Source organism: Aythya ferina (assembly GCF_964211825.1).
Source record: "Aythya ferina genome assembly, chromosome: 20".
Taxonomy (NCBI): domain Eukaryota; kingdom Metazoa; phylum Chordata; class Aves; order Anseriformes; family Anatidae; genus Aythya; species Aythya ferina.
In genome coordinates this window covers 6,782,699-6,799,268 of record NC_140318.1, presented here as the reverse complement: position 1 = coordinate 6,799,268, position 16,570 = coordinate 6,782,699, and the positions used below count along the sequence as shown (strand labels likewise).

At 54.7% G+C, this 16,570-nt stretch overlaps 1 protein-coding gene across 1 annotated transcript in view; it reads right to left on the bottom strand.

Moving 5' to 3' along the window:
* MEGF9 (multiple EGF like domains 9) overlaps positions 1-6,900 on the bottom strand; it is a 42,416-nt gene extending 35,516 nt beyond the window's left edge. The window contains exon 1 of the mRNA XM_084494258.1: positions 6,527-6,900. Coding sequence (XP_084350384.1) covers positions 6,527-6,815 — 289 coding nt within the window. The 5' untranslated portion in view covers positions 6,816-6,900. The remainder of the gene's footprint in view (positions 1-6,526) is intronic.
* Between the last annotated feature and the right edge of the window lie 9,670 nt (positions 6,901-16,570).

Sequence of the window (16,570 nt, the reverse complement as noted above, 5' to 3'; positions counted from 1 at the left end):
AGCTGCAGTGACAAACCCTCGCCACGGATCGAGCAGGTGGGAGACAGGGCAGGAAAAGAGTGAATAAATAAAAAGCATCCATCCGCCCTCTACTTTGCCCTCGGGGAAGGGAAACGACGATCCTCGGCTCCCAGCTGCCGCTCCTGGAGCCACCTCCTGGTTCCCACCCCGGGTCCTATGGGAAGGGCGAGCTCAGCACCAGCGGCACCACGGTGGCATTCCCCAGGATGAACCTGGCCATGACCACATCTGGCCCCACAGGGAGGGAAGCTGTGGGTCCAGCAGATGCCACCCCAGCAATTAAAAGCCATTTTGTTAATAGAGACCAGCCCCAGACATCCCGTGACAGGCTACCAAAAATATTCATTGCGCCTGCCCCATTCCGGCCGGTTTCTGCCTCAATCACGCGTCGCAGGACGGGTGCTGGTGCTGAGCACCAGGAGGGCTGCAGCAGCACCTCGGCGGCCCCAAAACATCAGAGCAGGCAATTCTGAGTGATGAAATGCTCAAATTAATAGCAATAAAGCCTAAGTGTGCCACGTGCGGGCGGCAGAGCGGTGCTCGGGGAAAGGAGCTGCGAGAGCTTAAAAACCAGCACAAGATGGGACCGCTGGGAGGGGGGGTGGGGAAAAAAAAAGCACCAAAACAAACAGTCCGTTTCGAGAGCATTTCCACGAGCAACAGAAACGAACCCAGGAACGCATCGGAGAATAATCATTTAGCGCAGATCAAACAGCAGAAGTCGCACATTAAAAATACATGCAGCATTAATCAGCCACGCGGAGCCACACAGCACCATTTCCATAAATAATGCGGGATCAAAGCAGCCCAAGCAGCGCTATCAGTTAATTTAGGCAGCCAGTCAGTCAAAATCGAGGGAAGCTGCCCGAAAACGGCATAATTCGCCAGGAATAAAGCAGCTGGGAAGCAGCACGACCAGTTCAACAGGAGAAGGCTACCGGCAGCCTCGTAATTACACGGGGCGATGCCAACGGATGGAAATGAAGGGTTAACGTAGCTTCCAAAATAAAAACGGGGAAAAAAAGGAAAATAAATGTAACTTGGGGCATATGGAGGTGTATCTGGTCCAGCGATGACTGCCCCAAGCAGCAGGATGGGGCCGGCTGGGAGCATCCTGTGGTACTGGTCCCAGTTTGGGGCTGGATGGTGGCGGTGGGAGCACGGACAGGGGGACCCCGGCTGCCCGGGGAAGGCTCCACCACCAACAGCCTCAAACACCCCCGGACCCCTCCGTGAAATGCCTGTGTCATTAAGGCTTTTGCTGAAAGACTGCAGAGCCATTTAGCTGGCTGGTTTTTAAGGCAGGCATGCGGAGCAGCGCGGGCTATAAATAGCAGAGCTGCTTGCCTCGTCATGTTTCTGCTGGCTTATTTATAAGGACGTGGGGCGAGTGAATTAAAAAGGATGCAAGGAACGGCCTGGGCTTCTCCCTGGTTTCACGGCTGGCCCGCATCAATAGGAAAACCTCAGGGGGTTTTGCTTTTTTCTTCTTCCAGGCGAGGCAAGCACCCACCTTTCACGCCCAGACCCCGAACCGGTTCCATTTACAAGGCAAATTGCGGCTCAGACAGCAGGTGCTCCCGGAGCCCTCCCTGCAGCAGCAGAAGGCAGAACTGAGAGCTAGCACGAGTTCCTTCAGCATGGGAAGATCCAGGAGAGCATCAGCCGGAGCAGGAACCCAGCCCTGCCTGCGGCTTGTCACGATGCACACACCAAGCTTCCCCCGGGACCCCAGCGGTGACAGGGACACCCCTGCCGGGGGGCTCCGCTCTCACCATGGGGTGCAGGAGCTGGACATCATCCCCAGCATCCCCGGCTGCCAGCCAGCAAGGAGATGGATGGGGACAGCAGGAGGTGGCGTCCCCAGCACGGGTGACATCCCCCCAGGGAGGGGTGGCAGGGGACAGGCGCTGATGGAAGGTTTCCTATTGAACAAGGAAACAATTTTAGAAATGTTCTGTCTGAACAAAGGAGGGATTCAATTATTCCGAGCCCAGAGCATCTTGTTGAAAACGCTTCTAGGCTGACACGTTTAACCAAACAAAAGACCCTCCCGGACAGGCCCTGCTGGGATTTGGGGTGTGTTTCCCCACAGCAGGGACCCGGGAGCCCCCACTTTTGACCCCGGGGATTAGCACCAAGTCCAAGGGCAGCACCTCGGGGGGGTCTCAAGGCTCAGGACCCTCGATTTGACTCAAAGCAATGGAAGAACAGCCATGTAACTGCGTTATTTCAGTCTGGCTCGACCTAAAAGTCAAATTAAAAATAATAATAAATTAAAAAATAATAATAATAATTTCCTGCAAAGCTCAAACCCTGGTTCCCAGCCAGCTGAAGGAGCCTGGAGGAGGCTGTGTTCTCCTGGGGGTGGCGCAGAGCCACGCGGCCCCCCCAAGGCCGGGCAGATGGTGAGCCTGCAATCCCGCCTTTGGGTCGCAAACCACATTAACATCCCCTGCTAATTATGAAGCGCCAGACTCGGCCCCCCCTTGGCCCCCGTTCGCACCCAGCGATGCCTCGCACAAGGCAGCCCCGCAGCCATGCAGCGGGGGCTTCCCAGGACCCCTGAATCGAGCCCTCGCCCTCGCCGCAACCTCACTGAAAAGCCGAGCGAAAGCTCTGGTGCTGCGCAGCCCTTCAGCACCTCCACGTTTTCTGGTTTTATTTTAAGTATTTGCCAGAGGGAAGGCAGAAAGAGAGCTCCCAGCCAGATGGCTGCGAGAGAAATCCCTGCCTCGCAGCCGGCACAGGCGCGGTGTCCTTCGGAGGCTGGCAGAGGCACGGCGCCGCCTGGACCTCCGCAGCACCAGGAGCAGTCTGGGGCTGCAGAAGCACGTCCTGCAGGCAGTGGCATCAATGCTGCAAATACTGCAAGTGGCACCATGACTTATCCCTGGGTATTTATAGACCAAAAAGCTCCGAAATCTTTCTCCCGACCTCAGCAGATGCGCGCCTCCAGTCCTCGGGGCTGGCTTGTTCCCTGCTCCCAAAGCCTGCCCGTCCTTGGCCTCGTGCGCTCGCTGGGGCACGGCATTAGGATGCTGAGCATCACCTCCTGCAGCACCGCGTCCACACAGACCCCACTGGGACACAACCACCCAGCAGCCCATGGCAGAGCCCCACAAGGACTGGGGTCCCCCCAAGACACAGCTATCCGTCCCCCACAGTCACATCCCGGGGATGAGCCAGCCCCGCGCTCTTGCACCTTCATCCTTCGCCCTCGGGTCCAGCTGCACCTCAGTGGGATGCTCGGGGTGAAACCAGCCACGGTCCCACACTCTGCCACAAATTTCCCAGTTGTTTGGACACGCACGACCCTCATACCTCCAGCACAAACCACAGCAGCCCCGTGGCTGCCCACAAGTCGAGGCTCAAACCTCGGCTCTGCCGCCGGTCTCACCCGCAGCCACTCTCCTTTGGGGTTTTGGCTCCTCCGTGGCAGAGGCTGGCGGGGGCCTCCCTGTGGGGGTGTCTGGGTGTCACTGACAGCAGCTGGTGAGGAACTTCAGCATAGCCCCGCTGCTCGCCAGCTCTTCCCATCTCAGTTTTCCCCCTGGCAGCGACACGATGCTGCCCAGCCCCAGAGATCAGCCAGAAGATAAAAGCCAAGTCCCAGCGCTGCAGAAGGAAGCCACCAAGTGAGATCTCGGATGCGCCATGGGTCTTCCCCAAAATATCCCCATCTTTATGAGCATGGGTAAGGCCAAACGTCTCAAAATCCTGAGTCGGGACAGTTGGCTGCATCTGATTCAGGAATGATTCAGACACGGGAGCACAGAGGCAGGGAGAAAGGAAAGGGAGCGATGAGGGAGTGGTAGGCAACATCCCTGCATTTTAAGCTCAAGGTAAAACCCCAGGATTTATTCCTCAAAGAAAGGCTCTGACCTGGCTGCTCCTGTACCAATCCCATGTATACGAACACCTTCCTTACCGTGAGCTGCCACGCCTCTAACTTCATTTCCATTTCTTTAACAAAAATCCAAACCCGCTGACATCTGGAAGCCCAGCTCGGTGACCACACCGAGGTACAACCTCGCACGAGGGAAGCTGAAGCCGCCTCCCCTGACAGGGAACTTCTTCAGCACTCTCTCCGCACACCCTGCCCTGCCCTGGATGGGAGATAAAGCACTGCGGGCACAGGGAAAGGGAATCCTGGGGCAAAGTGACCTGTGCCAGAGGCTGAACAGAGAGAGGCGAGGACAAGGGCATGCACAGAGCTGCAGAGGGGGCAGCACAGGCGAGATTTTCCCAAATCTGCCTTCAGCCACTGTGATGCCCGTGTCCCACCGTGTGCCTTGCCTCGGCGCAGGACACCTGCGTGCCACTCACCGCCCTGAAACCAGGCACTGCCCGCCCTACAGCTGCGGCACGAAATGCCCTTTGGCCCTTCCTGCTGCAGGGCTCAAGGTGCAGAGCTGAGGGCTCACGGGCACAGCAGGGAGGTTGGGCAGCTGGCTGGAGCGGGACGGGGTGGATACCAAAAGGAGCCGGGACGCAACATCCTCCAGAGAGACCCCCGTCGTCCAGCAGCGCCCTGCAGACACGGCAGAACAGAGAAGTTTTGTTCTTTGGGCAGGGAAAGCCCGAGCGGGGCCGTGCCGACCACAGGAGCCACGCATCCAAGGAGCAGCAGCCCTCCTGCTCTGCTGAGGAGGAAAATGGCAAGCCTCCACCACCGGCGTCGCAGATAAGGCAGGGGATACTTCTAAGCCTGTCTCCACAAACACGAGGATTAGCAATTTACTTCTCTTCAAAACAAAATCCGGGATTTTAACGTGATCGCGGGATTGGAAAGAAAAATAAACACTGTGCAACTGGACTAGGGGGAGAACAAGAACAAAACAAGCAGGCAGCTGGGCAGTAGCTGAAGCGCTTCTTAAATCAGCGAGGAAAATGAACTGAAGTCAGAACTGAAGTCTCGGTAGCACCGACCAGACCCTGAACGTGAGGGCTCTCACCCCAATTCCTTATCACCAGTACCCACCAGCATTAAGGGAGTCCTTTGTAACGCCCATCCCAACAGGCCCACTTCCCTCATGGAACAAAAAAAAAAAACATACACAGCATTAATTCCCTACCCAGGGTTGAAAAAGCAACCCTGAACACATGCCTGAAAACCCACCCTGCCACGCCAGTGAGGGTTAATCCCAACCCGCCGTGCTAACGAGCAAGCAATTAGCCCCCGGAGGACACGGCACAACCTGCACAGCACCCGGCGCTGTGAAGGTGCCAGGGAACAGCTTGGGGCTCGGTGGGCTGTGGCTATCAATAACAGGACCGGGCACCAGGCAGGGCCACCCGTGGGCACCCCGGGGCCACCGCGATGCTTGGCCCCACCGAGGGGATGCAGGAGATGAAAACCCGCCCGATGCTCGCTTGTGGGACCCACCGTGGGATGCTGACTGCCCGAGGGGTCCCATCGCGGTGCCATGGCTGAAATCAGTTTTGATTTAAGGGAGCGCAGCCCCTGCTGTCCTTATCAGCAGCTCCCACTGTTAAACCAGCCTCTCTCTTCGGGGGAAAGCATAAAGACCCAAACCGCAATGGAAAGAGATGGAATTAAAGCCTGAAACCGCGAGGACGCAGCCCTTCAGCTGTTCCAGGCGAGCCAAATAAAGCAGGTTGAGCGGCGGCACTTGCTCACGCCGCTACAGCTCACGGGGCAGCAGGATGCTCGTGGCGTTAGGGGACGCCCAGCACACCTCTAATGAATCGAGCACCACCGGGGCCGGGAGAAAAATAAATATGGAGAGAAAAAAAAAAGGAGAAGGAGGTGGAAGGAAGGAGGGCTAACAGCATCTGCGTGTGCCTGAACATAAAGGGGTGAGGCCGAGGCGGTGGGAGCAGGGGATGAGGTGGGGAAAGGATGGGAGGGAAGGGAGGTGGGGGGGGGACAGGGGAGGATGGAGGGGGACAGGAGGGGACAGGGAAGGATGGGGAGGGGGACAAGAGGGGACAGGGGAGGGAAGAGGGGGACAGGGGGTGACAGGGGGTGGAGAATAGGGGACAGGGGAGGACGGGGGGGACAGGAGGGGGACAAGGGAGGACTGGGGGGAGGACAAGAGGGGATAGGGGAGGATGGGGGGGGACAGGAGGGGTCGGGGGAGGACAAGGGGGCACAGGAAAGAGACGAGGGGAGAACAGGAGAGGGTGGGAGGAGGGAAGGGGGTGACAGTGAGAAGGGAGAGGGTGACAGGGGAGGGAAGGGGGTGACAGGGGGAGGGAAGGGGGTGGACAAGAGGGGACAGGGAAGGACAAGGGGGGATAGGAGAGGATGGGGGGGGGCCAGGAGGGGTCAGGGGGAGGACAAGGGAGGACAGGAGAGGGACAAGGGGGAGGGAAAGGGGTGACAGGGGGAAGGAAGAGGGTGACAGGGGAGAGAAAAGGGGTGACAGGGGGAGGGCAGGCGGCTCCATCCCCCCTCCAGGCAGCCCCCCGCCGCTCCCCACCCCCGCACAGACACAAAGGGCCCCGTGTCCCCCCTCCCCACCCCCCCGCCCCTCACCTGCGGGCCTCCCCCCCGCGGCCTCCTCGTCCTCCGCCGCCTCCTCGTCGTCCCCCTCGGCCTCCAGCTCTCCCTCCGCTCCCTCCTCCCGCCGCTCCGGGGGCGGCTCGGCGGTACCGGGGCCGGGCCGAGCCCCCCGGGCCCCAAGGGCTCCGTCTGCCGGGGTCCCCCCGCTACCGCTGCCGGGCTCGGGGGGAGCGGAGCCGCGGGGCAGGGCGGAGGCGGCGGCCAGCAGGGCGGCGAGGCAGAGCAGGGCGAGCCCGGGCGCGGGGCGAGCCCGGCGCCTCATGGTGTCACGCAGCGCTCCGGCCTCCCGCCGCTCCGCCCTCCATCAGCACCGCGGGGCCGGGCCGGGCGGCGGCGGCGGCGGCGGCGGCGGCGGCTCCCCCGCTCCCGCCTCCCTCCCGCCCGCCCGCCTCGGGGCCGCCGCTGCCCCAGCGCCCCTCAGGCGGCGCCCGCCGCGCCCCGGCCCCGCTGACAGCGCCGCGGCCCCGCCCGGCCAATCGCCGCCGCGCCCGGCCTCGCGTCGACGCCGGCTTCGCGCCGCGCAGCCAATGGGAGGGAGAAGGGGGCGGGGAAAGGGGCGGGGCCTCGCGCGCGGTGCGGGAGCGGGGGGGGGGGGGGGGGGGGCGCTGGGCACGGCGCTTTGTACGCGGGGCGGCCTCAGGCGGCCGTGCCCCTGCCCGCGTTTCGTGCAAATTTCAGCTTTTTCCACATTTTTCATTCTTGTGCTTGTCATATTTTCCCATTTTTTGTGGGTTTGGGGCTTATATTTTTCTATATTTTGCGTTTTCATGGCTCGTATGTTTATGTATTTTATGGCTCATATGTTGTATATTTAACATTTGATAGGTTTATAGCCTTTATTTTTATTTTTATACATATTTTATTTCATATTCTTTATTTTTATTTTTATACATACATTGTATACATTTTTTTTTCTATATTTAATTATAGGATCATATATTTGACCTTTTCCAATATTGTATATTTTTATGTATTTTATGTCTTGATGGCCTTTATTTTTATTCATATTTTATGTTTATATTCTGTATTTTTATATATATATATTTTAACTTTTTATAAATTTGATCATAGAATCATTGATTTATATATTTGATCTTTTTCTATATTTGATCCCTTTCTATACATATTTTATATTTATATTGTGTATTTTTATTTTTATACATATATGTTATATATTTTTTTATAAATTTGATCATGGTATTGAATCATATATTTGATCCTTTTCTATATTTGATCCTTTTCTATATTTTATGTCTGTATGGCTTTTATTGTTATTTATATTTTATATGTGTCTATTCTGTATCTTTATACATATTATATGTTATATATGTTATATTTTTATATTTATATATTTTATGTCTTGATGGTTTATATTTTATATATCTATATTCCACATTTTTTATTTTCGTATATATCATACTTCATATATTTTATATTTTCATGTGTTTTATTTCGAAGCCAGGCCCACGCATGGTCCTGTTGGGAGCCACCTTGGCCTGTCCTGAGGAGCTACGGCAGCACAGCCTGGGGGGCAGAAAGCCTGGGGATACGGATATTAATTAATTATTAATTATTAACAGTGCCCCGCTGGCCTACTGCTACCTCACGCGCACCGGAGACTGGTGCCTCACAGATCTGTGGGATGGGGAAAATGCATCAGCGATGCCAGGTTGTGGAGCAGCTCGTGGGGGCCAGGCAGAGCTGGGTGGGCAGTGGTCACCCCCCTACACCCCAATATACCCCCATACACCCCCCTACACCCCAATATACCTCCATACACCCCCCTACACCCCAATACGCCCCCATACACCCCCCCTACACCCCAATACATCCCCCTACACCCCAATACACCCCTCACGCCCCGCTGCAGGAGGGGCGTTGTGGCATGGCACACGGCACACCGCCTCTCCGCCACCCGTCCCCATCCCATAGGGATGTCCATGGACGAGCATTGGAGCCTCTCGTTCCTCTGGGAGCCAACACAGGGCTCTTGGGGCTTAGACAGCCTCACCTGGGCCCACCACACATCCCAGGCCGTGAGCCCCTCTCTAGCACAATATTTTGGGTTTGTCTACGAGGGAAATGCTGTCGGCGTGGCTGCTCCAGGCGCTGTAACTCGCTACACTTCCCCCAAATCCATCCCCTTCTCAGAAATGAATGGGGCTTTATTCCGGCCCCATAATATAATTATTATTCCCCAGCAGCTATTGCCGAGCCATTTCCCCCAACCCTTCTGGGCCTGGCTTTGTGCGGGCACAGCCCCGGGGAGCGGGGGCTCCCCCCTGGGGGCACACAGCTGGCGGAGGGGGCGGTTTGCTGCTCCTGGGTCTCCCCCAGCCTTTCCCACCAGGTTATTGTCTACGAGAATGGGAAGGAAGAAGCAGAGCAGAGGAACGATCGTCAAGGAGCAGGTTGTCTGGAACAAAGAAATTCCTTACTTTTAAATAAAAGCCGGGCAGCCTCGGTGGCTGCCCCGATACCACAGTCAGTGCTGCAGGGACGGACAGCCCAGCTCCCGGCTCCTGACAGAGGCATGAGCAGCACAGCGTCGTCTGCTGGATCTCTGATTTCCAAAATATTATATTGTCTCCTGCTGGGGAGCAGCCAAGCAGGAGAGAATATAATATTAAGCAAATCGTGACCCCTCTCGTCTCCACATCCCCACATGCCCCATGCCGTCGCCCCGTTTGGAGGAGGCTCAAGGAGACCCCATGTGGGCCAGCATCTGTGGGCATCCATGGGCTGCTGCACATCTGGCCCAGCTGGCTGCCTTCCACGCTGGCTGATGAGAGCTCATAGAAAGGGTTGCAAAAAGAAAACTTTGGCACCCATGCCCTGCTGGTGGCCCAGAGCCCTCGTGGTGACACCGCAACCTTCCCAGCACCAGGCTGAATCCCCCCGATTCTGGGCAGGGGCTGGGGAAACAGCCAGCAGGGAACCCGGTGCAGGACTTGCTGCTCACCCCAGTGATGTCTGGTGTGGTTGCAAGTGCTGCACAGCTCAACGTGAGCCCCAAAAGATGAGCACCCCAAAACCCAAATCCACTTTGGCATCCCTCAGGCACAGCGCTGTCCTGCAGCAGTCCCGCTTCCCTCCTCTCCATGACCTCAGTTCGAGATGGGAAAGTGAGAGGTGTGCATTGAGCGAGGTGGAACCATGGGGAACGAGCTGACAAAGAGCAGCCTGGGTTGTGTGGGGCAGCCCAGCCGCCATGCCTGCTTCTTGCACAAGTTCGGAGGGTATCGCCACCCTCCCTGGAATTGTTCCTATTCCATCAAATCAGCAAGATTTTCTTCCCCAGCGGAAAGTTTCTGTGAGCTATTTAGCAACCGGCTTTCTCTGACCTATTTGCAAGCCCCAAGCCTCTCTCCCTCCACCACCCAGTGCTCGAAAGCTTTGATAATTCAATGAGATGTTAATTCTGACACCCAGCATAACTCACGAGACAAAACCTTTTTTTTTTTTTTTTTTTTTTTAATTATCATTAATTGCAATGCAGGAGTAATGAATCTTCTCAGCAGCTTTATTACCTCCCATTAGGCCAAGGTGTACCGAGTCTTTTCTGAATTTGTGGCAGCTCCTTGGTAGGCAGAGCCCCAAAATGCCAGCACCATGCACAGCACCCATGGGATGGGGGCACGGCAAAGTGTCAGCATGGTGGGCGAGGGCAGGTGGCTGCCCCCTCTTTAAAAAGCTGGCTGCTAGAGGATATGGGCAGCTTTAGGTACATCACGGTCCTCTTTTGGGGGAAAATCATGCTTTAAATGCAAAGGGTCTCCCCTGTGCAGCACTGAGAACTTTTCCAGCTTTGCTCCAGAGCCAGACCCAGCAGCTCTTTGTAGGAACTGGTGTGTCTCATCCTGCCCTCCTTTGCAGAGCCCTGTAAAGCATTGCCCTGGTTTTAGGGACACTGCTATGTTCCCCAGGCTGCACCTCCATGGTGAATAGTTTCATTAATCCACATGCACGTTCACCATTTTTTAAAATCCTCAAACAATCCAAGGCGTGATGGATGAGACTCGGAATTCCCGAGAGCCTTCGTGAACGAATGCATCACGGCGCGGAGCTAGCCCAGGGCTCGGACAATGATCCTCACCAGGAACTGATTTAAAACAGAAGCAAAAGCCACGGCTTTATTTTCACTGCCAGGGCCAAGCAAGATGCAAGCAGCATGTGTGCTGAGACACAAAACATTTTAAAAAACATTTCTGTTTTTATGATCAGGCCTAACGCTAACAAGAAGACGTCAGAACACGTAGCTTTATATCTCTGTGTGTTTTAGAAATAAAACGCATACGTGCTTGCTTCAGAACAGCCAACATCTGGCATCTTTCTTGCAACTTCCCAGCCAGCAGCACAAGTCACCAGCCGACGAGGCTGCGAAATGCCACACGCTGCCACAGCCGCTGCTCCCAACCTGGGCATAAACAAAGCCAGCATGAGCACAGGTCTGTCATCATTTCGAATAAATGCAATTAGCAGCCAGCCCTTCTCCCTCGCAGGGGGGAGCACCGGTGGCACGGAGTGGGACGTGGCAGCGGTGCAGGCAGCGCTTGTAGGTCCCAATTCTGCACGCGCTTAAAGAGCGGCTTGACTTTAAGTACATCAAGGTCATACAAACGGAAAGCTAAGCTCCTTTTCACATCAAAAATCTCCCGCACATGTAAAAGACCGAATAAATTGCCTCCTGCATATGTTCATCACTGCTCTCTGAGAGGCTGGATTGAAACAGCTCTGCACTGCTGACTCAAACTGCTCAGAAACTGTGGCACTTTGCAATGTGCTTTCATCTCCAAAGTCATCCAAAATTTCCCAGAGAAGGTTTTCAGAGGCCTGGATCGAGGGTGACTGAGTTTGCTGTGCTAACAGAAGCACGGCAGCAGGAGGCTGCCGAGGGTGCAGCTGGTGCAGCACCGCGTGCGGTGCCAAGGGGCGATGCGGGAAACAGCAGCTCGCGCCCTCGCAAGATTGAAATGAAATCAATCCGAGCAGGGAAGTTAAAACTAAATCAAGCAACTCATTGAAATTGCTTTGGAAAAAAAATATAAAAAGCCCTCTGAAGGTCAAAATGAGTGGCTCTGATTTCTTTCCCTGTCAATAATTTCCTACGTGCTCCCACAAAAGGGTTTGATTTCAGCAAAACTGCATTCCCTAATAAAAATTGCTCCTCCTGAAGTGCTTTCTCCTCTTCCTGCTGCCAACACAGCTTTGCCTGCAGCTGGGCCCCCTGTGGAGCTGCAGTTGGTGGCACTGGAACTGCCACCACCACGGCCCCCAGGCTCCTGGTGCCTCCCTCAGTGCTGGAGCAAGACCTGGGCAGGAGTCTCCCAGCCAGAGGGGCTGGGACGGCTCAACCCAAGCTGCACCCACGGCTCAGCAAGGTCTGTCCCACTCCATCATGCTCCAGGGAACGGGCTTTAATTCAGGACAGTCTTGGGGTTGGTTCTGATTTACAGCATTTCTGCCACTCCCAGCAGCTCCTGCTCTGAGCTAAATGAGGCCAGCGATGGTCAAATCTGTGGGGTTTGGGGGAGGAGGTGGGTTTTCTTGAGCCATCTTTTTCCACCAAGGTCATCTCAGCAGGATCCTCACTCCTGCTTCTCCACGGGCTGCCCAGGGCAGCTTGCAGGCCCCATGGGAAGCATCGTTCCCATATACACACCACGTTTCAAACCCAGATGTTTTCCCTCACCTCCAGCTTTTTCCTCTCACTGCAGCCCTGCAGCCCCCAGCATCACCCCCGGCCCCTCTCCCATCAGCAGCCCCGGGGATGCTGCGCTCCTGGCTTCCAGAAGCATCCCTCTGTGGCTGCTGCTTTCTGCTCCCTTTTCAGTTCGGATTATTTCTGCGATGTGGGGCACAGACGGGAGCAGCTCTGTCGCTCGGTTGGAGCAGCAGAGCATCCCTTCAAATGAGATTTAGAAAAGCAGTGTGGGAGAGTTTCTGTACTGCACATCCACAGAAGAGAGCAGCAAATCCGTCCCTTGTCTGACAGCAGATCGTGCAGGCAAGTCCTTGAGCATGAGACACCGAGCTACCAGGGATTATACAGTTCCTTTGAAAAAAAGAGCTTTTTTTCCAGATCCCTTCAGCAAATCTCCTGCTATTACCCACCCTAAATCAGCAGTAATGCTTTCAATCTCTCCCACTTTCTGCCACGTACAAGCATTTTGCCTTTCACTGCAGGGCTTGGGTTTTGTTGCTGATGCTGAAAGCGCATTACTGCCTGGGACGCAGGGACCGGGGCTTGGGGGAAGGGGAGGGGGTGCAGCCCAAATTAAACAGAGCAGGTTTTGTGTTTCCCATTTTTCCACACGTCTCTGTTTTAATGAATCCCCACGGGGCTGAACCAAGGCTGGGGCTCGTACTGACGGTGGGGAACAGCTCTGGGGCGCTCAGCATCGCGTGGGGAGTTTTGTCACTGTGTGGAGAAGCCACAGCCAGGCACTGCCACATCCCAAAACCCAGCCATGATTTTGGGGGACCGGAGGCTCTGGGCTGCCTGATCCAGGAACTAGGATTTGAAGGGCAATCGGCTGAGCCAGATGTAAATGTGACCATGAGCACGGCGGGGAGAGCAGGAGCAAAGAGGTTTCTGTATGCTCCAGGATGACAGACCCACTGCACAACCCACTCTCCAAAAGCCAGATCTGATATTTCTACCCTGACAGGCCCCAGGGCCGTGGTTATCTACATTCTGCATCAGCACAGCAAACCCCTTCTTAAACTGATTTAATTAACACGAGACAGCCACTTGTCCGCACACAAGGGGCTATTCCGACCGACCGGACCCCAGCCAGCTGCTCTGCACATGCAGGTGGTTGTGTAAAGGGGTTGCTTTGGATACTCTGTGATTTTATTTATTTATTTTTTTTCTTAAAAGCCAATAAGCAAAATGCAAAGGCCCAAATGGAATTTTTACCTCTTTTCTTGCCTACATACTTCCTTTTGAGTTAACATCATTTATTAGCAGCCTGGTGGCTAAACCCAAACACATGTGCCGGGGTGTCCTTCCTGACGGCACCGCAGGGCTGAGCGCAGCCCCGCAGCTGTTTAACCCAACCAGCCCTGCACAAGGCCCTGGCCATTAAGCACTGGAGCTTTAGCTAACATGTGCCTTTTAGAAAAGACCCCAGACTTCATTCCAAGGCACCAAGAATGAAAAAACAAACAAACAAACAAACAAACAAAAAACAAACACTATTTCGCTTTGGATTTGTTCCAAAATGTTAGACCTGGTTTTGTTGTGTTTCTTTAAAAATAAATAAATAAATAAATAATAAATGAGGTGATTTATTTCCAGTTTGACTTCGTCTGGCCCTTGCTTCCAGCCGCCCCTTTGTGTTTTTCTCCCTTATAGGTTACAGAACCTGCAGTACCCAGCCTTTCCCCCCTGTGCAGGTATTTATCCTCTGTCATCAAGTCACCTCTCAAGCTCTTTTTTTAATAACACAAACAGATGGAGGTCTTTAAGTTCTCCCTGTGTATGGCTGGTTCTCCATCCCTTCAATCATTTTTGCAGCTCTTTTCAACACTCTCCAACACCCTCTCTTAATTGCAGACACCTGAACTGGCTGCAAAATTCCCAAATCAGTCTCCCTGGCCCCATAAAATAGAAAATCCTCTCCCACCTCCTGCGCACCATTTCCCCTCTCACACATCCAGGAATGGTTTTCAGTCCCGGCTGAGTCACCCATCACCTGGAAGCTCCCATGGAGCTGGTGCCCTGCTATAACCCCCTCAAGTCTTTTTACAGAACCCAACCAGCCCAAATTACCGTCCTTTGCTTAAAGTCTGAGCTCCTTCTTCCTTCCCAAGTGATTCTCACTGAACTGCTGTGATTTCACATTTATTCGGGCCATAATAGTGGTGTTTGGGCTCTTACTGGAAGCGTGCAGCTTGTTACACGCCAGATGCTGGCATTCCACCTTGGAAAAGGGATATTTTTTGTGCCAGGTGTCACCATTTCCCTGTTATCCCTTTTCTGCCCCCAGCACCCTGTGGGGCCATGCTGTGGGTGCTGCTTGAGAGCACAGGCACCGCCTGCAGCCAGGCTCAGGTCAGGGAGCCCAGGTTGGAGCCAGCTGGCCACAAACTGGCCCTGCCCAGCATCTCTGGGACCTGCTGTCATTGCCCTGGCCATGTGCTGTGGCAGCACTATGAGACTTTTTTTTAAAGAAAGCTAAATATGCTGGAAAAATCTTTTTGCACAAAGCACTTCTCGCTGGACAGCTGCTAACATCTCCCCCCTCTTCAACCAGCAGGGGATTCCCCCTGTGGCAAACACTGCTTTTGCAGGAAGAAGACTCCCAGGCAGGATCCTTTTTCCCTGGGAAATGGCTGAATTGCCATCAAGCGAGGCTCCAGCCCCTGAGGAGGGGACGGCAGCGGCCGCTGCATGGCAGTGTTGCTCCACGCAGTGCGCAGCTGTGCAACATCTGCCTCCCAGTCCGGGCTCTCCGAGCATGATGTGACAGCACTTTGCGGACAGCCAGGCAGGCCTGGTGGTGGGACACGGCAAGCCAGAGGTCCCCAGCTCCTACCCAAGGCTTCCAGGCTGGGAATTGCATCCCTGCTCCGGGAGAAGGCGGCTGGCCGCCTGGGGGAGCGTGACCCTGGGCTGAGCCCCCTGCGCAGCACAGCGTCCCCCACATCCCTCTGTGGGGCCTAGCTCAGCACAGCTGCATGGATCAAGGATCAGCAACCCACAAAAACCCTCCAGAACTGCAGAACAAAGACAAAATCCCTCTGTGATGGGTAACAGTCCCCAGGGTGAGCAGCGTGGGGTGCTCAGTCCTCCACACAGCCCCACACAGCTCTTGCTGAAGCCAACAGCAAGGCGTGCTTTTCGCTCCCCCCATCCCCTCCAGGCCCTGCTGGAGAAGAAATCTGTAATTTGAGGCTCAGGTTTTCCTCCCATTGCCTTGGTAACGTGTTTCCTTGTTGCGTCCATCACCTCAACAAAACGCACATCAAAGGCAGGAGGAGGAAGGTGAAGCACAGCGTGGCCGCCCCAGGAAGCCCCATGGCTTCCAGCCGCAGGCTCAGCCCCGGGATCAACCCCACGGGCAGCCGGGCAGACCAATGGTTTTGTAAAAAAAAAAAAAGAGAGACAAAAGACATCAATTTTGCTTTGGTTTAGTGGAATAACAGTCCTGGCGGTGCCTCACGCAGGGGCAGAAGGGGGCTGGGTTTATGCAGTGGAAATCGGGCTGTCCACAGGCGAACAAAGCCCGTGTTGGCTTGGCGGTGGGGGAAGGTGTTGAATTCAAAAGCTGCAGATTTGTTGGCTGCGTGCCTGAGTGCTACAGCCCGCCAGGAGAGCCTGCCCAGGTGTTTCTCAAGGCCTGACTTGTGCCCCAGCAGCCCAGGGGTTGCCCCCCCTCGGTTCGGGAAGCCCAACATGGGGCTCTGAAGGAGAGGCCATCCTCGGGATCAACAGCGCTTCCCTGCACTCCCCTTCCCTTGTCTCCACGAAAGGGAAACAAGCATCCAAACAAACTAAACCTTTCCAGACCTCTGGGAAGGTCCTGAGGATTTATTTGTTGAACCTCTCTGTGGCAGTGCTTCCCTAATGTTGTTACATGGCACCGTTTGCTGCTGAGAAAGTAGAGCAGCTGGTTAAACTTCTTAAAATGAAATGAATAAAATAAAATAAAATAAAATAAAATAAAATAAAATAAAATAAAATAAAATAAAATAAAATAAAATAAAATAAAATATTTTTAAAAATGTGCTGAGCAAAGACTCATGGCCACAGGAGGTTCTGTCTGCAGGCCTGGGCTCACACTGCCCATCACCATACAGGCAAAATCTCCTGGGGGGACATTGGACCAAGCTGTCCCTTCGAGCCCCCTGCACAGATAGCATCAGGTAGGGCTGGGCAACAACCACCCTATCACATGGCAGACGTCCCCAGCTGTCTCTTGGGAGGCCATCTGAATGATGGAGCTCAGTGGGGCAAAAAATGTACAGGACAGGGGGGTCTGGGAAGCTTAAATCCATTCTGTGGCTAAC